The 24,721-nt window shown below is 38.2% G+C and overlaps 1 protein-coding gene across 1 annotated transcript in view; it reads left to right on the forward strand.

The window, feature by feature from the left end:
- The window catches only part of LOC140518325 (uncharacterized), an 80,960-nt gene that overhangs the window by 50,502 nt on the left and 5,737 nt on the right, over positions 1 to 24,721 (forward strand). Inside the window, exons 9-11 of the mRNA XM_072630368.1 lie at positions 11,675 to 11,680; positions 12,505 to 12,593; positions 24,459 to 24,585. Of these exons, the coding sequence (XP_072486469.1) occupies positions 11,675 to 11,680; positions 12,505 to 12,593; positions 24,459 to 24,585 (222 nt within the window). The remainder of the gene's footprint in view (positions 1 to 11,674; positions 11,681 to 12,504; positions 12,594 to 24,458; positions 24,586 to 24,721) is intronic.

Consider the following 24,721-nt stretch of genomic DNA (forward strand, 5'->3'; position numbering starts at 1 on the left):
AAATAAATAAATAAGAAACCCCCTAAGTATATATCTACATAATCTGACAAAACAAATTTCCACTTTAGCAAAGTTCCACAATATATGCCTGCTCTGAGTTCCCTTTCTCTGTCTCCCTCTCTTTTCCTTCCCTCCCCCCCATATTCCTCCCTCTCCCTCTCCCTCCCTTTCCCTGTCCCTGTCCCTTTCTCCTTCTCTCCCCCTAATTCTATACCCTGAGTCCATCCCCTCTTTGTTAGGAGATGGATAGCATGCTTCATCATCATGTGTGTATGAGTATGTGTTCACAGTGTTGCTGCTGTTGTACCATTCTGATTCTTTTCTGAACTGATGTTTCATCAGTTCATAAGTCTTCAAAATTGTCATTTTTATATTGATATTTTAATATTAATTGGTCTGATTCTTGTCGCCTCACTGCATTAGTTCATACAAGTCTCTTTGAAATCATCATTTTCTTCATTTTTTTTTACAATATAATAGTATTTTGTTAAATTCATATATCACATCTCTTCAGCCACTCCCCAATTGATGGTCATCACCCTTAGTTTCCAGCTTTTTGCTATCACAAAAGTAGCTGCTATAAATATTTTTGTACATTATAGGACCTCTTCCTATTTCTTTGATCTCTTTGGTTACTTTGTAGTGACCTACACCTAGCAGTGCTGTAGCTGGGTCAAAAGACATACACTGTTTAGTAACTTTTGTGTTTAATTCCAAATCGTATTCTAGAGTGGTTCAGCCCATTCACAGGTCCAGTTAGTGTCTCAGTGTGCCTGTTTTCCCACAGTCCCTCCAACCTTTATAATTTTTTAAAAATGAGCTTTGTCAATCTGATGGCAGTGAAGTAGAACCTCAGCATTACTTTAATTTGTATTTCTCTATTAATTATATACATATGTATATGCATATATATGCATATATACATACACACACATATATAGTCAGTTTTTCACCTTAAGAACTGCCTTTTCATATACTTAGGCAGTCTTAGACCATTTATTAATTGGGAAATGATTCTTATAAAAATTTTTACTCTAAGAATAGATCTGATAGGTAATTTTTTCCTTGTTTCTCAAATTTGTTAATGAAATAACTTTATATCTAGATCACCAATCTATTTGGAGCTTCTCTTGGTATAAAGTATTAGTAAAATTTGTTTAAATCTGATTTCTTCCATACTATGCTTCAATTTTCCCAGCAGTTTTAATCAAATAATGAATCTTTACCCAGTAGCTAGAGTCTTTGTATTTATTGAACACTTGACTACTAGGTTTGTTTGCTTCTGTGTACTTAATCTATCCCACTGATTGATCTCTATTTTTTATACTACTACCAAGTTGTTTTGAATACTACTGCTTTGTAACATAGCTGTAGATCTGCTTCTGATAGACTCCTTTCATTCTCACTTAAAAATTTTTTTCCTTTGACTTTACTTTTTTTGCATTCATATAAATTTTGTTATTTTTTTTAGCTCCATAAAATAAGCTTTTGGTAGTTTGGTTGGTATGGCATTGAATAAGTAAATTAGGTAGTATTTTCTGTTTTGTTATATTGACTTGTCTTACCAATGAATAATGAATTTTCTTTTAAGTTGTTGAAGTCTGTCTTTATTTCTGTGAACAACGTTTTGTGATTATATTCACATCATTCTTTCATGTCTTGGTAGTTAGACTCCTTAATATTTTATATATTCTGTAGATATTTTAAATGGAATTTATTTTTCATTTTCTTCCTTCTGAGTTCTGTCGGTATTATACAGAAATTCTGGTGATTTGTGTGTGTATTTTATATCCTCAAATTTTCTGAAAGATTTTGTTTCCATTAATTTTTGGTTGGCTCTCTAATGTTCTTTAAATACACCATCATGTCATCTACAAAAAGTGATAACTTGTTTTTTTCTTTACCAGCGCTTATTGCCTTGATTTATTTTTCTTGTCTTATTGCTATAATCAGCATTTTTAGTACTATGTTAAATAGTGGTAACAAAGAACATCCTTTCGTTACCCCTGATTGAATTGGAAAGTGTTGCACTTTATCCCCATGGCATATAATGGCAGCATTTGCTTTTGGATACATACTAGTTATCATTTTAAGGAAAGGTCCATTTATTCCTTTTTTTTTTTTTTTTTGGTGTTTGTAATACACAATGACCATGTCGTGTGTGTGTGTGTGTGTGTGTGTGTGTGTGTGTGTGTGTAAAGAAACCTCTTATGTATTTATGCTATGGAGAATCACCACTGTGTCTATGTCTTGTACATACATCTTTTTCTGAATATCAAAAAAGTGTGTTTTGGAGAACCTATTGTATATCTGTGTCTTGTGGTATGTGTGTGTGTGCATGTATGTGTTTGTGTGTGTAAAGAATGTATTCATGCTATGGAGAATCACCAGTGTGTCTGTGTCTTGTATATATATCTTTTTCTGAATATCAGAAAAATCTGTTTTGGAGAACCTATTGTATATCTGTGTCTTCTGGTATGTGTGTGTGTATGTGTGTTAATCATGAAGTTGATGTTGTATGCCTGTGTTCTGGAAAACCAACTGCTTGCTTTTTGACCTGTGAGAAAGTCACTGTGCATTTGTATTCTGGAGAATTAACTGTGTATCTGTGTGTCCTCAAGAATAGTTGTGTGCCTGGGGCTTGTGTATCTGTGAAGACCATTATATGTGCATATTTCAAAGAATAACAGTTTATTTGTCAAGTACCCATTGAATCTGCCTGTTTTAGAGAGCACACTGTCATGAAGAACAACCATCTGTATCTTCTGTGTTCTCTTTATGTCTCTGTTCTAAAGAACACATATATCCATATCTTTTAATGTCTGTGTTTTCTGAAGAATAACTATGTGTGTGATGTGTGTGTGCACATGCACCTCTGGAGAATCCTCTGGGTCTGTGTGTTCTGAAGAACAGTGATGTGACTAGTTGTGACTATATCTGTCTGCTAAAAACCTGCTGGATCTGTGTGTTCTGTTTTGGCTTGTGTCCGAAGAACTTGCTAAATATCTGTGTATTCTGAAAAACAACTGTAACTGTCTGTGTGTTGTATATTGCTGCTTTTGAAAAACTTATTGAGCCTGCATCCTCAAGAACACTTGTGTGACTGTCAGTGTCTTCTGTATGTGTCTGTCTATGAAGACAGTGGTGTGTGGTCTTCTTGTTTTGAAGAAAAGCTGTAAGTTTGTTCTATGTCCTTTTCTGTCTCTAAAGAACCTGATATGTGTGTGTATTTGTGCCTATATGTTCTGAAAAACTGCCTCTGTTGTCTATATTGTGTGTGAAGAGCCCAAAGTTTTTCTCAGTATTCTGATGACTGTATTCTGTGTGTGTGTGTGTGTGTAAGAAGAGCCCAAGTTGTTTTGTTTCTGTGTGAAGAGGCTGCAGTATGTCTTCTTCTGTGATAACAAGTTACACAGTGTATCTATCTATATCTGTTGCACCTGAGATGTATCTGTCCCTTTGTTTCTGTGTAAAGAATATGCAGCAATGTGCATGTCTGCAAAGACCACTCTCTCTGTGAATATTCTGAGGAATAGCTCTGTGTCTGTTTCTTGTGTGTCTGTAAAGAACCCAGTGTATGACCTGAAGAATAGTTGTGTGCCTGTGTCTTTTGTGTCTATTTCTGAAGACTACATTGTGTGTGTGAGTGCATTTTAAAGATCTACTTTGTTTTTATTTTGAAGAACTCACTTTTTTACCCATGAAAAGAACCACACGGTGTACCTGCATGTAGAGCCCATAGCCTGTCATGCATAGCCCATATGTGTATGAAAAACATTCAGTCCATCTGAATGTAGATCACCAACAGTGTGTCTGTGTGTAGTGAAGAAGCTAACAGTGTCTGTGAAGAATAATGTGTCTGTGAATAACTTATTCGTGTCTTTGTGAAGAATCTGCTCTTGTCTGTGTGTGAAGAACCCCCTGTGTGTTTATGAGTGTTAACCTGCTGTGTGTCAGAGTGTTCTGGAGATGTTGTGTGCCTGTGAAGAACTTGCAGTCTGACTTATGTTGGTGTATTTGTGAAGTACCTTGTGTTTGTTTTAAAGCTCAGTTATTTTCTGTCCTAAAGAGCCTGTATATTTTTATTTTGTTTGTGTATGTCTGTGAAGCATCCACTCTGTTTCTGTGGCTCCTGAAGAACCCACTATTTTTTGTGTCTATGTGTTCTGAAGAACTCACATTATGTTTCTTCATGTGAAGAAACTGAATTGTGTCTGTGTGTTCTGAAGAATCCAGCTGTGTGTATGTGTATGTGGGAAGAACTTTTCATCTGTCCTTTTGTGTGAGAAGAAACTGCACTGTGTTTAATTGTCAGAAGGACTTACTATGTGTCTGTGTCTATATAAGGAACCTGCCCTATATCTTTGTATTCTAAAGAATTTGCAGCGTATCTGTTTTAAAAAATAACCTCATTGTTTCTATATCTGCCTGTTTGTAGAGAATCCACAGTGTATTTTGAGGAAACCAGTGTGTCTGTGTCTTTGTGTTTTGACATACCCATTTTATGTCTGTGTGAAGAATCTGCATTTTATCTCTCCTCAAGAACTCATTATGTGTTAAAAACTCGAACTGTATCTCTGTTCCCAAGAACCCACCATATCTGTGTCTGTGTCTTTTTTGAAAGTATGAAGAAACTGTAGTATGACTATGTATTCTGAAGAAGCCCCTATACCTGTCATACATTTCTTCTATTATCATCATCATATCTCATTTATCTTTAATCTGTCCTTATCTATTAACTCTTTCTCTACTAATACACACACACACATCACATACACAAACATACACACACAAACCAATTTCCCTATCCTTAAAAAATATCTTGCTTAATCCTCTTGCCTTTCCTGATAGCTGTTGTCCTGTATCTTCTCCTTCCTTAACTAAACTCCTTGAAAAGGTTTTCTATACTAGGTGCCTCTACTTTCTCTCCTCTCACTCTTTTTTAAACCCTCATTCAACTGAAACTGCTCTCTCCAAAGTTATTGTTGATCTCAGTTAACTGTAAAATCTAATGGCGTTTTATTAACCCACCTTTCCATAGCATTTGAGATTGCTGATCAACTTCTTTTCCAGGAGACTTTCCACTCTCTCTCTCTCTTTTTTAATGCTGCTGCTTTCTTTTGGTTCTCCTTTTGGCTGCCCTACTGCTCCTTCTCTCCTTTGCTGGATCTTCATCCATGGATATACATTCTTCAGTGCTCTGTCCTGGACTCCCTTCCCTTTTTTTCTATATACTGTCTAACTCGGGGAATCTCATAAATTCCCATTCAGTTATCATTTCTATGCAGATGTTTCCCTAGATCTGTATATCTACTCCTAGTCCTTCCTCAGCTCCAGTACCACATTACTAGTTGCCTATTGTACATATCAACCTGGATGTCCTATATGTATCTCAAATTCAACATATCTAAAACAGAACTCAGTATTTTCCCTTGAGAACCATCCCCTCTTCCTAAATTTTCTTTTACTCTTGCGGGCATCACTACCTTCCTAGTCATGGGTTTGTAGCCTTGCTGTATTCTTGACTTCTCATTCTTGTTTACTTCACATACTGAGTTGTTGCCAGAGCCTGTTGTTTCCACCTTCATACCTCTTAAATTCATTCTGTTCTCTCACAGTCACCACCCCCGTTCTGACCCTTCTCATCTCTCACCCAGACTTATTGAAATAGCCTTCTAGTTTGTCTTCTCCCCATTCCGAACCACCCTTCACACAGCTGCCAAAGTGATTTTTCTAAAATATAGGTCTGATCATGTTACCCCTGCCCTGCTACTCAGTAAACGTAAATGGCTCCTCATGAACTTGAGAATCAAACAGAAAATCCTCAATTTAGCACTTAAAGTTCTTTATGTCCTGGCTCCTCTCTAGAGCCTTCCCCTCTGTGTTATCTTTCATTTACTCTCAGTGTATTTTTTATGTAACTGATTATTTACATGTTGTTACCTCCATGAAAATATAGGAAGCTCCTTGAGGACAGCTTCTCTTTGTAACCCCAGGGCTGAGCACAGGATCTGGCACATCGTAATTACACAATAAATTCTTGTTGATTGATATACTACTGTGTGTATGTGTGTATATAGAACCTTAAGTTTGTGTCTCTGTAAAGAATGTGCTGTTTCTGTGTATGTATAAAGAATCCAAACTATTATAGTAGTTTTTGTATATCTAAAATTCCATTCTAATCACAATTTTTAGATAACAAGGATATTTGTGTCATCAATAACTTTGTCAAAACATTCCTTAGAACTAAAAATGTGTTTTCTATTTATACATATTCTGTATCATACAGGTAGAGGAACAACAGCTTCTCCTCAGGAAACATAAATGTTCTTTGGGAGTGAGGCATAGTCTTCCATCCATGTCTGCAGCAATATTCTTAAGTAGTCCTAGTGATTTTTATATCCACTTGCCACCCAGTATTCTGTGGTCCATTCTCTCAGATTTTTATCTCTAAGTCCCTAGCCTGAACTTCAGATCTAAGGATGGGGTCAGAACAACAGTTAATCAGAAACGTGTCCACAACGCATGTCCATTTTATAACAGACATTTTAATAAGTTTAAAAAAATAATCATTGTAGACACATTTAGTTCATTTTTCTAACATGCCTGTTGTTCTGGTCTTCCCTATCACTAGTGTTTCTACCTTCCACAAAATGCGTTGTTTCTTTCTTCTTTTTACTATATGGTGAGATCGTGTGAAGGGCTACAGGAAGTTGACAGCTTTGAAGTACTTGTCTGCAGTATAGATCTCATGGCTCAGATTCTTCATGAAGATTATTCCATATTTATCAGATTTTGCAGTAACATTTTAGTCAGAGTAATTAACTGTTTCTTGATCTTGCCACAATCACATTTGTAAGTCGAACCATTTGCAGACTTTGGGTTTGGATAACCTTGGGTAATAGATGGTTCATAGTCTTCAGCATCCTCAAGCCTTATTGAATGTGGAATCAGAAGATATGGTAAAGACGCAGAAGGTGCAGTACTTTATGGACCTCTAATTCTGATCAGAGGCTCATTCGGGTTCATCAGGTACATAGTCGCTGTGAACATTTTGTGCCTTTATAACCAAATGAACTTTATTTCTATATATTCTTCTCTATTTCTTATGATAGACTTGAGCAGTTTTATAAATAACTTTCCTGTATATTTTCTGAAGCTTTTTATAGCCACCTTCTCTAGGTATTTTTGTCTCCAGTCAGGCTTTTCAGAAGAGATTCTGGGGAAAATGGCAGCTGTTCATCTTTTCTCCCCACGCTGCCCCCCATGATTCCAGCAGAGAAAGAGTCATGTTTGTGCTTTGTGAGTGTGTATGTAAAGAACCTGTAGCATGTGTGTTTTGAAGAATATCATGTGTGTTCTTAAGCACATGTTATGGCTTCATTCTTATGAATCTTTGCTGTTTTGTGAAGAATCTACATCACATCTTTGTGTTTTAAAGGGTGTGTCTGTGGGTGAGGAGCCTACAGTAGTGTCTGTGTGTTCTGAGGAATTCAGGGCAGAAATTCTGTTTACAAGAATTCATGATATGTCTGTATGTGCCTTTGTTTTCTATGTGAAGAGTACACATTGCTGATTTTTTTTCCTCTTTGTATGAAGAATCTGCTGTATGCCTATATCTGTGTCTGGGAAAAACCTGCTGAATCAGTGTGTTCTGAAGAGCCTCTTGTGGGTCTGGTGTATGGTTATTTGTCAGTATATGTGTGAAAAAACTACTCACTATCTATGGGTGAGTAATCTGAGTGTCTGTAACTGTAAAGAACCCACAGTCTATGTGTGTGAGAAGAACCTTCAGTGTGCCTTTGTCTTGGTGTCTCTGTGTATGTGAAAAGCCTCCTGTGTTTATGTGTGAAGAGCCTTCAGTGTGTGGAGAAAATGAAGTAAGATTATGTTCTCATGAACCTAAGTTTCTGTGTATGTTCAGAAGAACATATGGTGTGTCACTGAAGAACTGGCATTGTGTTAGTGTATCTGTTAAGAACCCCCTTTGAGTCAGTCTGCTCTGAAGAACCTACATGTATGTGTGAGTGGGTGTGAGTGTGTAACAAAGTTATAGTTTGTTAGTGTAAGGGGCTTGGAGGGAATAAAACTGAAAGATTTGAGTTGGGGGAAAAAATCAGGTATGTCTGTGAGGAACTGTCAATGCTTTCTCTCTATGTTAAAAATTGTGTATGATTGTATTTGTGTGTGTGCGAAAACTACAAGTTGTCTCTGGGAAGAACCAGGAGTCTATCTCTGTGGGTCTTTGTGAAGAACCAGCGTTTGTTTGTGTAATAGTGGAGACCCTGTGGTAGGTTTCTTTAGGTGTTTTTGCATATGGAGACACCTCTATGTCTGGCAGAATCTGCTGGGTTTATGTTTGTGTGTGCCAATGTCTCTTTGTATATCTCTTCAAAGAACCTATTATGTGTCTTATTCATAGTATGTCTGTGAAAGTTTGTGTAGAGCTCAGTATGTATACATGTGAAGAATCCTCAATGTGCATGTGTGTGTCCTTAAGAAGAACAGTATGTGATATTTGCACATATGTTAAGAAACCATTATATGCTAGGGTATGTGAAAAAAAGACCACTGTGGATTTGTGTGGAGATAACATAGGGTGTTTGCCATAATGTCTGTGTTTGAAGAACTTACTGGGTATGAAGAACATGGGGTATGTTCGTGTTTGTGTAATATGCAGTGTGTGAATGAAGACCTGTTTGTGCATATGAAGAGCATGTGGTATGTATCTTTGTGTGAGAAGAACTCTGGTATATTTCTGGGTCTTCGTGCAAGTGAAAAAGCCACAGGTATCAGTGTCTGTGTGTGGGAAGAATCTACTGTCTCTCTGTGAACTCTGAAGAACCCCAGGTATATCTGTGCTAGCTTTTTTGAAGAGTGTGTTTATGTGTGTTAAGAAGATATGGAATGCGTCACTGTGTGAGAAGAAAGTTCACTGTGAGGAATCTCCCCATAGTTTGGCCAGAATGACTGTAGATATGATGAATCAGGTGGCACAGTGGAGAGAGTGCTAGAGCTAGAGTCAGGAAGAGCTGAGTTCAAATGTGACCTCATACTATGTAGCCCTGGGCAAGACATTGCTCCTCTCTGGGCCTTAGTTTTCTCATCTGTAAGGTGAGGAAAATGAAATTACCCCTGGTGCCTCTCTCTGTGTATGAGATATCCACTCCCATGTTGTCTGTGGGGAGAAGCCCAAGTATTTGTATCTTTGTGGGTGGGGGAGAGAACTCAAAAGAGGTGTGTATATCTATGTGTGTGTATACATTGGTAGGAAGAACCCACAGTTTGTATGTATGTGTCCATGTAGAAGACATTCCTCCTTCTATGTGTGTGCATGTGTTAAGAACTTATAGTGTATCTGAGTGTGAAGAACTTGTGGTTATCTCTTTGTTGTATATGTTTCTGTGTGAAGAACCATCTCTAGTGTGCCTGGCTGTGTGTCTTTATGTTAAGAATTCACAGTATGTTTTTATGTACTTTTCTAAAATAAGTATCTTCCATGTGTCTGTATTCAGAAGCTGCAGTGTGTTTCTGTGCATGTCTTTGAATGTGAGATGAACCCACAATGTGCGTGCCTGTGTGTGTCTATATTTGAAGAACTTGTAGGAGGTCTATGTGTGGGGAAGAAGAATCCTCAGTGTGTCTGTGAATGGGCCTGAATATATGGTGTGGACCCCAAGTATGTCTGTGCATGCCTCTGACTATAGGAAGAACATACAGAGTGTGTGTATTTGGCGTGTCTGTAGACCCAGCAGTGTATCAGTATGTATAAAGAATCTGTAGTATGTATGTAGTGTATGTGTGTATACCAACAGTATATGTAAAGAACGTGAAGTATGTATATATGTGTCACATTTACAGGCACATTGTAGTGTAGAACCTGTAGTTAGTGAGTGTACTTGAACCTGCAGTTTGTGTGTCATTGTGTATACAAGTTAAAATCACATGACAGTGCATATGTGTATATATGTGTGTTCTGAGACCCTTTAGTGCGAGGAAGTTGCAATAGGCCTTTGTCTGTGTGGGAAGATTCCTTCCCCTCTCTCTCTGTTTCCACCCCATATTCATAGGTGTCTTTTTGTGTAAAGACTTTGGTGTGTCTTCATTATATACCAAGGACTAATTATGCCTACATGTGACATTTGCAAGGGATAGATGGAAATATATGTGTGTATATATGTGTATACATGTATCTGTGCATGTATATATACATATATATGTATATGTGCATGTATGGGAAGTACTTGCATTATATTTGTTACTTTAAAGCATAGTATATCTGTGTGGAAAACCTGCAGTGGGTTTTTGTATGAGTGCCTACAATGTGTATATCTGTGTAAAGTATCAATGAGTCTGTGTGTGTGCCTGAAGAATTCACAGTGTATCTCTGCATGTCTGGGGAAAGAATATGTGTGTTCAATTTGAAGAATCCACAATGTTTGTGTGCCTATACATGTGAGAAACCTACAGTTTGTATGTGAGTCTGTGTCAAAGGAACCCAAAGCTTACCTTTTTGTGTGTTTGGTGTGTGTAAGGAACCTGTATTTGTGGAAAGAGCCTATAGAGTTGTGTATAGAGTGTGTGTGTGTGTGTGTGTATAGAACCTACAGTGTATGAAGGACTCCAGGTGTGTCTGTGAAATGAACCCGCAGCATGTGAAGGACCCAACAGTGTGTGTGTGTGTGTGTGTGTGTGTGTGTGTGTGTGTGAAGAACCTATGGTGTATGTATCTTTGACATGAACCCATAGAGGATCTGCGTGAATGAAGAAGATATATTGTCTGAGAATTTGAAGAATCTGAAGTGTGTCTATGTCCACGTGTGTGCAAAGAAACTTACAAATGTGTTTTTGTGTAGAAAGAGCTGCTCACTGTATCTGTGTCAGTATGTCTGTGTCAGTATGTGAAGAATCCCTAGCTTGTGTCTGGCTATGGCATGTGTCCATCTTTCAGGGTCCATTAAAGGAGTTCTGTCTGGGCTGTGTGACTGTAGTGTCATGTACCCTCTGACATTTTAGGCCTCTTGAGGTCAGACACCTGGATTTTTTCATTGTTGTATCCTCCACAGCAGCTGCCATAGGTTTCTTTGAATACAGTGAGTCCCCCATTAGATCCTTTAATATGCCTCATACATCCTTCCCTCCCCAAATTACCTTTTATTTATCTGTATACATGTTGTTATTGCCTCAGTAGAATCAAGTAGAGGCTCCTTAAAGTCAGGATCTGTTTTTTGTTTTGTCTTTGTATTCCCAAGAGTAGCATAAAGTCTTACACTTTATGGGTTCTTAAATGCTTGCTGAATTGAATTGAATTAGATCTTTGTTTAATGAATGCAATTCATCATGTGCCCATTTGTACATCTGGTCTTCTGGCTGTCTTTCCAGTGCTCTTCAGGTCTCAGACTGTGACTGAGGCTGCTAAATTCCCTCTCTTGATTGAAACTTCTCACCCACAGCAGCCCTGCAAAACTACCGCAGATATCTGATCCTGCTGAGGAGCTCAGAAATCTCAGCTCCAGAGGGAACTTTTCAGCTAAGGTGACTTTCCTTCTGAGACTCCAGACCTGCATAATCCAGGAGATCCCAGGAGCAGATGCAAGCAGGAGACCTCTAGTCGGACATTCAGGGAGGAGAAGGTCCTGGAGACGCTGATGCTTGAACGTTTCCTGATCATTCTGCTTGAGTAAGTAAGACTGCGGTGATTATCAGATATCTAGACACCTTTGAGGAGTGGATGATCTTGGTGGATCTGACCCAGATGCTTGGGGACAGAGGTGAGAAAGGAGAGGGGAAGGAGGTGTGGATTAACTAGAGGAGATTGCTTCCTCTCCTAGTTGCCAGAGTAAACTATAATATTTCGGAAAAGCACTTTTCATTATTTGACTTGGAATTGCCTTTCCTTTAGAATGATTGCGTAAGTAGGTGATTATTATACTCCCTGGGGAAGCTAAAGTGTACTTTTCACTACACGACCATGCTTTACTCACCAGCGGATGGTTTTGGGAAGGAGTCAAAGGCAGGATATTTCAATATATTTTAGTGATGTTTTCCTTGGGGCTTGGGATGAGAAGAAATGGGGATTTATAAGATTGTGAATTTTGTGCAAGGAGCATGAAACAGAATACTTTTAACTTCTGTAGATGCTGTAAAAATGAGTGAAGATCATCTTAATAAAAACTGTTAGCATTTTCCCTCCTCTGGCCTGGTAGTCTTTTGAGATGGTTTTTAGTTGGGGTTGTAGGCAGTGGCTAAATACTTAGCTAAAATCTGCTAGGACCACAAGGATAGAGCCTGGATTCCAGATGGTGGTATCTTTGAATCCTTTATTTGATGTGGGATTTGGGTAGTGCTATTTATGGGCTCCTTCTGACCTTCCTCTTTGTTCTGTAAGACCCAGGAGGGGTAGAGGTATTAACGCCTGCTTGCCCTGTGAGCATTGTAGAGTGGTGAGTTGGGGAACCACAGAGCAAGTGTCTAACCCTCAGGAAGCTCCTTTCTCTTTCACAGTTCTTCCCTCTCAAGAATCTGTTATTGCCCAACTGGTGAGCACTGATGAGTTAGAAATGACTTCGGGGCTTTTGACAGCCAGATCCCAGGTGAGTTGGGGGTTTCTTTTCTAGTAAGACAGTGAAAACATGTCCTCCTACCCTGAAGCTTTTCTACCCAACGAAATTTCATTGAGGATCCTGATCCCCTATTGTTCCAGTCCTGGAGACTGGGAATATTTTGCCTTTCATCTGGTAACATTCCATAGGGGCCTGTTTCCGTGCAGGCTTACACTTCAGATTCTTCTCCCAGAGCATGTGTGTGGCTTCTTTATAAATACACACAGACATCTTGGGAGGTTCTTCACATAGAAGCTAACACAGATTCAGTACTGAAAGCTCAACATTGTCTTAGTTTGTCTTCCTGTAGCCCCTCTAGCACTTTTAAGTGGGCTGGGGTAATTGTCTAGGATGATCCCCTGCCCTTACATATATTCTCATTTGAGATTCGTATCAACTCTGTGAGTTAGGTTCTATGGGAGTTATTATCCTTAGTTTTTATATGAAGACACTGAGACAGAGAGAGGCTTTAAAATGACTTGTCCATAGTTATATAGCTAGTAAATTTCAGAGGGAGAATTTTAACTCATATCCTCTTTAAGTTTAGCCCTTTGTCTACTACACTGTATATGTATGGTCATGCTAGATTATTTAGGGCCTTAAATACTAAACTAAAGAGGAACCACTGATGACTTTGAGCAGAGGGCATGTCCAGATTTATGCCCGGGCAAATTGACCTGTGCCAGCTATTAGTTAAGGCACTAAAATTATCACAGGAGTTCTCCATAAAAACACCTGGAACCAGCTCAGACCCATCTCAAGCCCTCATCACTTCCTTGTCTTGTTTTCTAACCATACATGTAAAAATCCAAAATTATAATTGCTCCTCTGCTATCCCTTGCTATATTCCCATCCTGATACATCTCAGCTTTTGCTTCCCTGTCCTTTTACATTTCCACTTTGACCTCCAGAATTCCATTCTTTTCCTCATGCCATCCCTTCCCTCACTATCAACAAATTTCCATTCATCCCTCATCCTTTCCTCTTACAGGCCTTCTGTATCCTTATGCTCACTAAAACCTAGCTTTCTTCTGAGGAAACCACACTCCTCAGCCCCCTGTTTTAGTGTTGGCAGTCCTGCTTAGCACAGTGCCAGGCACAGAGCAGCAACCTGGCAAATGTTTATTGACTGACTTCTCTCCATTCTCCTGACTTAGAGATCAGGAACATTTGTTATCATTCTCTGTTTCCTGCTGCCATATTCAGACCCTTGCTTTACTGCTGTCACTTAATAGCCTTTTTCCTTTGAAATTTGTGCCATATGATTTTATTGATCCTTATGCTTTTTGCTGTAATCCAGCAGCCTCCAGAACAGTCTCTTACTTTCCTCAAGGACCTCAAAACTTGACTTAGTTGCCTTATGAGCTGCTGCCGTGATTCTTATTTCATACTTAGCCCATCTCAGTCCTTTCAGTTTCTAAACCTCCTCAACTCTTATTACCACCGTCTCCACTCTACTCCTGCCACCCTCCTGAGTGGGCACATCCGAGACCTCAGATACCTTTGAAACTAAATTTTTTGCTTTGACCAGTATCCTGTCCTTGCACCTTTCCTACATCCTTATTCTTGAACTTATCAGCCATTACTGTGACTTCTATTCCTCAGTTCCACCCTGTCCTTCTACGTCTTCACATTTATTATGGCTTCCCTTTCCACCCATTACAGTTTTGATGCTATGGTCAATCACCTCAATAATATTTTTCCTATTGCTTTCAGTCTCTAGTTCTTTGACCTTCCACTGTTACTACACTGCTAATCCCCAATACTGGATGCTGTGTTCCAATTTTTAAGCAATGGAGTGCTGCTGAAAGAGGACCATGCACAAACACACACACCCCCATATACACCTTTACCCTTCTATCTCTCTGATCTCAAGTGAGCCCTTAGTGTGCCCCAGCAGTATTGGTAACGTATTACATTCCCCACAGTGGACATTCAAAACCTTTTAATTTGTGTCAGGCCCCTAACTCTATCTTAAGCTTATTCTTTTGCTGGAGGTAATGTCAACTACTACTTTACTGAGAATGAAATTATCCAATCCAAGTTCCCTTCATTCCTTTCCTACACAGTTTATATCCTCCCTGGTCTATTCCCATATTCTCTTCCATATAACCTCAGGAGATGAGGAGGCCTTTGACCTTGTTAGACCTAACCCTTCCATTTGTACTCTTGATTCCATCCCCTCTTGTCTCCATTGATCTATCCCCCTTTTTTCTTGTTACCTGCAAACAGTCTCAGGCCTGTCATTCTAAAAAATTTTCCTTTGACTTTGTTATATCCTTAAAGCTTTGGATTCTCAGTCTCCCTTTTACTACTAAATTTCTAGAAAGAGGTATTTACACTTTCTGATCCCATTGCTTGATCCCTCAGAATTCTACAGGTACAAACACAGAACCAGAGAGACCCATGAGCAAAGATATTCAAGAAAAACACTTAGGGCTACATTGCTTTTCTATAAAGAGGTCTCCCTAAGCTAAATAGCTTTTCCTTAGTAAACAGTCCTGCAGCAATAGTACAGTGGGCCAGCTTCTAAACCCCAGCTTAGGTTCTGCTTCTGCTTGATTTATCTGGTGCCTGCAGGAACTGATACAAGTGCTGTCCTCAAGGACTGCCTATGGCTATTCCTTACAGGCTTTCCTCAACCCCCTCCATTAATTTCTTTCTCTTATGACCTACATTCTCCCTCATTCTTCCTCTGATGCCTTTCCTGTTGATTCTCTGAGACTTTCCTCTGAAATTTCCTCCATACTTATTTTCTTAATTTTATTGTAATTTTTCATATACATATTTCAGCCCCCTATTTAATTCCATTCAGCTTTTAAAAATGCCTACTAATGCAAAAAAAGTAACAATCTCTGCTGTCAAGGTGCTTGCATTCTAAGGGAGTAGGGAATAAGAAAAGACATAGATAAATAAAAGTGTAATAAGGGGGAATGATGGAAACAAAGGAGAGATTTATACAAAGTGATCTAGAAGCATTAAATAATGAACACTTTCATCCTGAAAGGGTTTATCTTATTGCAAAATAATTATTCTCCATTGCTACATGGATATTTTTGTATGTATCTGAGAGACACATGCCATCCCTAAGTATCTTAGATTCCTTGTGGACGTATGACTTAAGCAAGTTTTATAGGATTAAAACCTATGATTTAGATAATGGAATAAGAAGCGACTTCTATCTTGTCTATGAACATAAGTTGGGATCCAGTACAACAGACTTTTTCATTTCAGAGTGACCAAAGTATTCTAGTAAATGCAGTTAACTAGCTAATGAAGGTTTTTTTTTTCTAAGCATACAATGAAAATGTCCCATTAATCTTGGCAGTTCCTTTTGTTCTAATTGCTTATTTACTAAGCTATATTCTGACTTTCAGTTTTCAAGTCATTTCATCAACCAAGAGGATAAAGCACCAATGGCTGGCACAAATATTCAGTTTACTTGGCAGTTCTGTTTCTCAATGTAAGTGAATGAATTGGTGGCAGAACTAAGAGAGAACAGTGTAACAAAAAATAGAGACAGGAGAGAGGCTTCAGAGTAGGGTGTGCTCAACCATGTCATATTCTATAGAAGTGTCAAGAAGAGTGAGAGCTAGTAGAAGGCCACTGGATTTAGCAATAGAAAGATCACTGGCATTCCACAATAGACAAGTAGGCAGAGTATGACCAAACAGTTACTGAAAGAATTGCAAACTATTCATTGTGATGAGTGTGATGAATATAGAGAAGCATGGAAACACCTTTATGAACTGCTACAGAGTGAAGTAAGCAGAGCCAAGAAAACATTATTCACCATGACTTTCACAATGTAAATGGAAAGAACACACATGCACACACACACACACCTCCTTCTCCCACAATGAATGTAGCAAAATTTAATGACTCAAGAGAAGAAATATGAGAGGACACTCCCAGCCCACCTTTTTCTGGAGGTGGGAGGTCTACAGGTATTGTACTGGTTTTTAGATTTTTTTCATTGTACTAAGCATTTGTGCTGATTTTTTCCTTTCATTCATTCATTCATTTATTTATTGTCCTTAGAAATCCTATTTGTTATACTGGATGGCTCATTGGGAGGAGGAGAAGAAGGTGTACTGGGAAAAATTATTTTGATGTAAAAAATACATAAATAAAAACTTATTTTTAGAAGAATTGGTGACCTTTGAAAGAGTATTTTTATTTGAAATGATAGGGTTAGAAGACAAATTGAAGCTGAATAGGTAATGAGAAGCAGGTGATAAGGGAATATAGTTAACAAGCGTAGGAACCTTTTTCTAGGAGTTTACTGTGAAGAGATGCAGGCTTGTGGAGTAGATAGAGATCTAGCCTTGGAGCTCGGAAGACCTGGGTTTAAGTTCTTCTTCTGCTATCATCATCATCATCATCATGAGCTTTAAGGTTTGCAAAGTGCTTTACAAATAACCAAATGATGGATGGAAAGAGCAGGGAGGTGTTAAGTGATTGGAGAGTACAGTAACAGTAAAGGAAAACCAAATGAAAATACATAGGAACATTATAGACAAAATTCAGTTTTTCAGGTCAAAGGCAGAAGGAAAGAGTTCAAGCACCCAGGTACCATTCTACATAATACAAGACTATATGCTGCAATTATTCTAAAGGAGAGAAAACTTTGAAACACAAGATTCGGAAAGATCAGAAAATGCTTACAATGAAGAGGAAGAATATCCTGCAAATTGAGTGTAATTCTCAAGGGGAAAAATGGATCTTTAATAGAATAGACAATTTCAAAGCATTCTCAACACAGCGTAGTAGAATCTTTGAAATGTAAGCACAAGATAAAACAAAAGGTAAATATATTTGAACAGTTGGAAGGGGTTAAGTGACAATGAAATTTTTTTTACTGCTTTATACACAACCCTTCTGATAATGAACCACCTTCCGTGGTTCTTCATCCTCAGACTTGAGCAAATAGTATACATGAATGGAATCCTGGAATAGTGTTTGTAATGCTACAATTCCTATCATCAGGATGACTAAGCTACTCTATTATCTGTTACAGAGTTTCTTTGTAATATGAACTGTTTTACAGGGACATTTTTTTCTTGCACTTGCCTTGCAAACCCCACTGTGCTTAGGTGATTTTCAGTGACATCTATTTAGCTAAAGTGGCATGTAAATAGATACCTAATAGTTATGGCACTCCTGAAAGTTTTTGAATTTAAGAAGTAAGGTTTGGACATGTTGGTCTCTTGGGTAGGATTTTAATTAAAATGCTTACATCAAAACTGGTCCATAGTTCTGTTAGGATCGTTTCTTAGTCATAAAAAGCTTGGAAAAATGTTTTCTTTTTCAATTTGCTTTTTTTAAATGTTATTATTTTAAAAATTAAATTTATATTTCCCTCCTTTGGGGTTTTTCTCACATCACCAGGATTTGTCCCAGTATTTAGGCCCCCTCTCCCCACTCAGAGAGGGATGACTATTTTATAAAACAAATAATACTTTTAGATGTTGTATTGTATTTTTATTTAATTTGTTAAACATGTCAATATTACGTTTTTATTTTAAAAATTTATTTTCAGTTTCAAATTCCTTCCCTCTCACCTCCTTCCATACTCTTTAAGGAGGTAAGAAATATGATAACCCATTATACATAAAAATCATGCAAAAACATGCTATTTCAAAAAATATTTTTATTTAGAGTTTTGAGTTCCAAATTCTATCCCTCTCCCTTTACTCCCCTCTATTCCCTCCTTCCTGAGACAATATGCAATCAGATACAGGTTATCAAAACATATTATTTTTTAAAGAAAAAGTTTGAGGAAATTTTATTCCCATAGGCTCTTTTCCCCACATTATTCTCTTTTACTGGTTTTGGAATTTTGCTTGATCTGTTCTTTTTTTTCTTTTTGTCTAGTTATCCTTTTCTTTTACCTCTCCTTCAGTTTGTTTTGTTAGGTTTTTTTGGTTTACTATGCCTTTGTTCTAAAAAGAATTTTTTTTCTCATTCTCTCCATTAATTCTCTTCCCTTTCTATCTATTCTAGATTTTTATTATTATATTCATGATCCTTATAGTTATTTATTCCTTCTTTGGTCTTTATATTCCTCATGAAATTAAAGCTTCTAAGATAAGTATTATGAATCCCTCTAAGCAATTTCTGTCTTCTTGCTTTGTAGATCTTTTTTTCTTTCTTTCTTCTGGGGTAATTTCTTTCATTATTTGTGGCTCCCTTGGTTACTGTATTTGTTTACCTTTCTTTTGTTTCTGCTATTTGGAAAGCAAATAGTGTGTGTGTGTGTGTGTGTGTGTGTGTGTGAGTGTGTGTGTGTGTGTGTGTTGGTAGGAATACTTAAAATGTGTTTCTTCTGTTGAACTTCATCTTGATTGATCACTGTCCACTGATGATTATGGGCTAAGGTCTTCAGGATATGTCACTGGGTTGCATTGTGAACTGCCATTACCTGTGGGTATAGAATAGTCTGGCATTATTCAGATTTATCTTCCTTTATTTTTCAAGATCTTTCTCCCAGTCACTTGCAGAGTTTGTTTGTCATTGGAATTATGAAGTTTGACCTCCATATGTCTTGGAGTTTGCAGCATAGGGTTTTATTACTGTTTGTTTGCTTTCTAGAGAGGATTATGGGTTCTTTCTATTAGAATTTCATCTTCTATGTTCAGAAGTTCAGGGCAACTTTGTATTATTTCTTGTGTTATCATGTTAAGGTGATTTTGTTGTTTGTTTTGTTTTTAGTTTTCACATTCTTCAGGGAGAAGTTGTCTCTATGTATTTTGTGTTCAATATCAATATGTTTTGCTTTCATAGAGATCATGTTATTTTAACATTTTTGCTTTTCTTCTTCTATATTGCCCTTCACTTCCTTGTATTTATATTCCCGGTCAATTGTTCTCTCTTTTCTTTGAAAAGACTCACCACCATGGATTCAGGCTTTTTCATTCTGCAAATTATTTCTGCTGTTTGCTATATGAACCATAAAAATCTGCTCTCATGATTCTTATATCTCTTAAAAAAGAATATCTTGCTTTTGTGAATCCTCAAGGGGCCCTGTCTGTCAATATTTATTCAGAGATATCTGGACTTTTTAGATATCCTGGAGGCTGTCCTCCTTTCTGTTATTAATATTTTTCCAGTTGGTTTTTCTGCTTGTGCTTGAGGTTTTTATGAGTTTTCTGGATCCTGAGACCTTTGGTAATTTTGGTCTTTTTTCCTTATATATTCTCCTTTTGTTCACTTGCTGACTTATTTTCCTTTAATATCAGAGCCTATGAGGGCTGTCTAAGCTGTCTCAGTCTCTTCACACATTGGGGAATTCACTTTTCTCCAGGCTCATTCCCTGCCCCAAATAACTTTTGTGGGGCTAGAACTGGGCCTAGTTTTATGTTAGTTCTCTTTCTTTCAGGCCTGGTAGGACTCCCCTCTCCCCCTCCCACCCCATCCCCTCACATTTTGGCACACTACTGATTGGGTCCTGCTGCTATCTCAGGCAGAGCACATTTATATTTTCCTATGCCTTCTTCACATGGGGAATGGTGGCAGAATTGAGTTCTGTTGCTTCTTGCCTTAAAATGTATGGTGGTAAGTGGTGGTAGTGGAGAGAAGGGGTTGGAATTTGACAGAAACTCTAGCAGCAACAGGGGAATTGCTGAGTGTACAGCAGAAACGTGCTGTGGTGTCCCTGTACTAGGGTGTGGAGGAAAGAGGGTGCTGAATGTGTTCATTAGGGATTAGTTTTCTCTGGTATTTATTCATCAAATTATAACCTAAGTTTCTTGGCCTATGGAGAAAGTTTCAGTTGCTTTACTTCTTATAATTATTATTTTGAAAAGTGTAAGAGGTTTTAAGGATCAGAGAAAATGTCGAGTCTTCTGTCTTCTTGTTCATGTGACCAGGAAGTCCCCTCAATTTCTTTTTAATTTTTATTGCTATCTTTTGTTTTTATATTATCTTCATCTCCCTTCTTTACTACCCAATGAATCATACTTTATATCAGAGAATAAAAGAGAAGTCAGTTCAGCAAAACTAATCAACATCAACCAAGTATGACAGTATTAATAAGCATTTATTATGCATTTATTGTGTACCAAACTTTGGAGATAGAAAGAAAAAGCAAAGGGGTGGGGTCAGGATGGGGTAGTGGTAGAAAGCCCTGTGGTGAGCTCCCCCTCCCACGAATTCCTTTAAATAGATCAAGAAAATAGAATCGGGTGGGGAACCTGTGGCCTCAAGACCATATGTGGCCCACTGGGTCTTCAAGTGCGGTCCTTTGACTGAATCCAAACTTCACAGAGCAAATCCCCTTTGTGCTGTATTTGTTTCTGGGTTTGTTCTATAAAACTTGGACTCAGTCAAAAGGCCACTCCCAAGGACCTAGAAGGCTACATGTGGCCTCGATGTCACAGGTCCCTACCCCTGGACCAGACTGAGGCCTGATAAGAAAATTAAAAAAAAGGTCTTGTTGAGTCATTTGTCCATCCCAGTTGGGCTTACAGAGACAGGGAAGCAGGTTTGAGGACAATGGCACTGGGTCTGGCCAAGAGTACACTTCATATGTAGCACTCCAGCCTTCAAGGAGAGGCTATACATCAGTGTGGGAGGAGATCCTGGACCTGTACTGGAATTCCTTAATAACCATACTGGGGCTCTACCAGATCCATACTAGGGCACTGCGACAGGGCAGGTGGGAATTGGCAGTTTTGTCACCCACTACCCAGTTTTGGGTCACAGACCCAATGTAAATCAGGGGCTGCAATTTCTCATACAAAAAATAATTGACCTGGAACACATATCAAGGAGAAAAAAAATTTAAGAATCATTGGATCATCTAAATGCCATGAGTGAAAAAAGGAACCTTGACATCTTATTTCAAGAAATCTTAAAAGAAACTTCCTAGATCTCCTAAAACCAAAGGGTAAAGTAGAAATACAAAGAATCCACCAAACAACTCCTGAAAGAAACCTCAAAATGTAAATTCCCAAGACCATTGCAGCCAATATTGTATACAGCTATGTGATGGAATACTGTTATGGTGATCTTATAGCATAATGACTAACCACAATTCCAAAAGAATTTCTCCACCAATTTTCAAAATACCTACTTTTGTATTTATTTTGGGTTTGTTAATTTGATGATTCTCTAGTTTATAAGACTGCATTCTCAATCTTCTCACTTTCTATTTTGTAATGTGCTATTTCAGAAATATCTTCTCAGAGGTCTGCTTTAGCCTCATCCCTAAATTTGCAGTTTCTAAAAAGTTATTTTCTTTTACATAGTTTATTGTTTGCATGATTTGTTATTTGATCTGCTTAATTGTTTAATCCCCACTATCATCCTTTATCTCTTTGGCTAAAATCCTTGCAAAGGTTGTCTACAATAGGTACTTCCACTTTCTTTTTCTTTTACTTTCTTCTTAATCCCCTATAGCCTGACTTCTGATATTATCATTTTATCAAAACTTCTTTCTCCAAAATTATCTATTATCTCTTAATTATCCAATCTAGTGCTCATTCCTTATTCTCCTCAACCTCTCTGCAGCCTTTGACACTGTTAATCACTTTTCTCCTCCTTGGTACTCTCTTCTGTCTCGGTTTTCAGGATACCATTCTCTCCTGGTTCTCCTACCTACCTGTCTGCTCCTGCTTACTCTCCTTTGCTGGATCCTCTAGATCATACCTTCTAACTGTAGGTGTCCCTTAGGGATCTGTCCTGGGCCCTCTTCTCTTCTTCCTCTATACTACTACACTTGGTGATTTCATCAGCTTCCATGGATTTATTTATAGTCTTTATTCTGATGATTCCCAAATCTACTCATCCTGCCTCAACTTCTCTGCTGAACTCCAACTTCCCATCTCCAGTTGCCTTTCATACATCTCAAACTTGATGTCTACTAGACATGTCAGACATATCAAAAATGAAATCTATTATCTTTTCCTCTAGACCTGTCTCCCTTCACCGCCAATGACACCATCCTCATAGTCTCTCAGGCTGACAACCTAAGAGTAATCCTGGACTGTCTCACCTCACTGTCTCACCCACTGTCTCACAACTGTTGCCAGGGCCTGTCAATTTTGCTTTTGAAACATCTCTAGAATAAACCCTCTTTTTACCTCTGACATTGCCACCAGTCTGGCACAGGCTCTTATCACTTCACTCCTAGACTCTTGCAATAGCTTACTAGTGGGTATGCCTGCCCTAAGTCTCCGCTGTTCCAGTCCATCCTTTATTCAGCCTCTGAAGGGATTTTTTTTAAAGTATAGGTCCAACCATGTCACTCTACTATTCAAGAAACTCCACTGGCTTCCTTTTATCTCTGTGATCAAATACAAAATCCTCTGTTTGGCTTTCAGAACCCTCTGTAGCCTGATCCTTTCCTACCTTTCTGGTCTTCTGATATATGATCCCCACTCCCTGCTCTTCTGCCCAATGACCCTGGCCTCCTTGCTGTTCCACAAACAAAATACTTCATCTCTTGGCTCTGTCCCCCATTCCTGGAATGCTCTCATTTCTACCTGAGGTCCTCTCCGGCTTCCTTTAAATCCTGCCTCATCTTCTATAGGAAGTCTTTCCCAACCTCTCTCAAATCTAGTGCCTGGTCTTTCAGTTATTTCCTGTTTATCCTGTGTATAGCTTGTTTGCTTGTCTTCTTCCCCATTAAACTGTGAAATCCTTGAAGGTAGGAACTGTCTTTTGCCTTTTTATATCCCTAGCACTTAGCACAGTGCTTGGCACATAGTGAGCACTTAATAAGTGTTTATTGACAGACAGAGAAAGACCTGGGGGAAAAGCAAACAAGCTGAACTCCTCAGACTTCCTTGTATTTAACTGCTTTGTATTCTTTTTATATTTGTACTCTATGTAAATACATATGAACTAGTTTCCCCATATAATATTAATAATAATAATGCCACTTATGAATGCTTTAAGGTTTGCAAAGTGCTTTACAAATATATCTCATTTTATCCTCACAATATCCTTGGGAGGTAGGTGGTGTTACTACTCTACAGTTGAGGAGACTGAGGCAGAAGTTAAGTGCCTTGCTCAGGGTCACACAGATGTTAATTTGTGAGTCTGTATTTGAATTCAGTTCTTCCTGACTAAAGGGCCACTGTACTCCCTAACTGCCTTTTAAGTAAGGATTATTTCATTCATTGTATTTGTAGCCCAGTGCGTAGCAATATACCTTGGAACATAGATTTAATAAATACTTGTTGATTGCCCAGGAGGCAGTTTGCAGTTCAAAGAAAGGAAAAATTTCATTCTTTAGAGAGGCAAAAACGTGAATTGAGCTGTTTTATGAGACAGTGACTTCTCTAGTGTTAAAGTAGAGGTTGGATGACTAAATATGGTCAACTGGAGAAGGATGTGTAGAGTATTCATCCACTAGGCAACCTATAAGGCCTAGTTCTACTGGATGACCTACAAGATCTCTCTCAACTTTAAGGTTCTGTAATTTTTTTGGGAAGTCTTCCCTTCCTATCAGAATCCAAGACTGTTTCTTTTTTTTTTTTTCTGACTATTGTTTGCTTATTATCAGTACCACACAGCTCAGCACTTTAGTAGATACTCTTTACCATTGTTTGCCAGCTGTGTTATGTGTATGTTTTTCTCCCACGCAAAACTATATGCTCTTCCAGGATACTGGCTCATACTTTTCTTTTTGCATGTCCTTTTTTTTAGACAGAAACCATATAGTTACCTGTATGGTAGAAGGTAAATTAAATAATGTAAGTTGGAATAATCAGATTTCCTGATCCTATTAAGAACATATATTCTTGTATCCTCCCTCTGATTTTGCAGCTTCTTCCTTGAGATCATTAACATGGCTTTTAAGGGAGGTCAGTGACCCTAACTTGAGCCAGCATTTGTTTGGCTTTTCAGGAATCATTAACATTCAAGGATGTCGCAGTGGACTTTACTCAGGAGGAATGGGGGCAACTGGATCCTGGTCAGAGATACTTGTACAGGGATGTAATGCTGGAGAACTACAGGAACCTGGTCTCATTGGGTAAGTGTACTTTTCCTGTGTGACTCAGGGTCATTCTGTCCATTGTAATATTTTTTATTTCCTTAGTAGTTAAAAGATGAGGGTGGGGGCCCTGGTGTATTTTTGTGGATAGGGGTTTGTGGCTCAATGATTAGCT

Source organism: Notamacropus eugenii, chromosome 1 (assembly GCF_028372415.1).
Source record: "Notamacropus eugenii isolate mMacEug1 chromosome 1, mMacEug1.pri_v2, whole genome shotgun sequence".
NCBI classification, from domain to species: Eukaryota; Metazoa; Chordata; class Mammalia; order Diprotodontia; family Macropodidae; genus Notamacropus; species Notamacropus eugenii.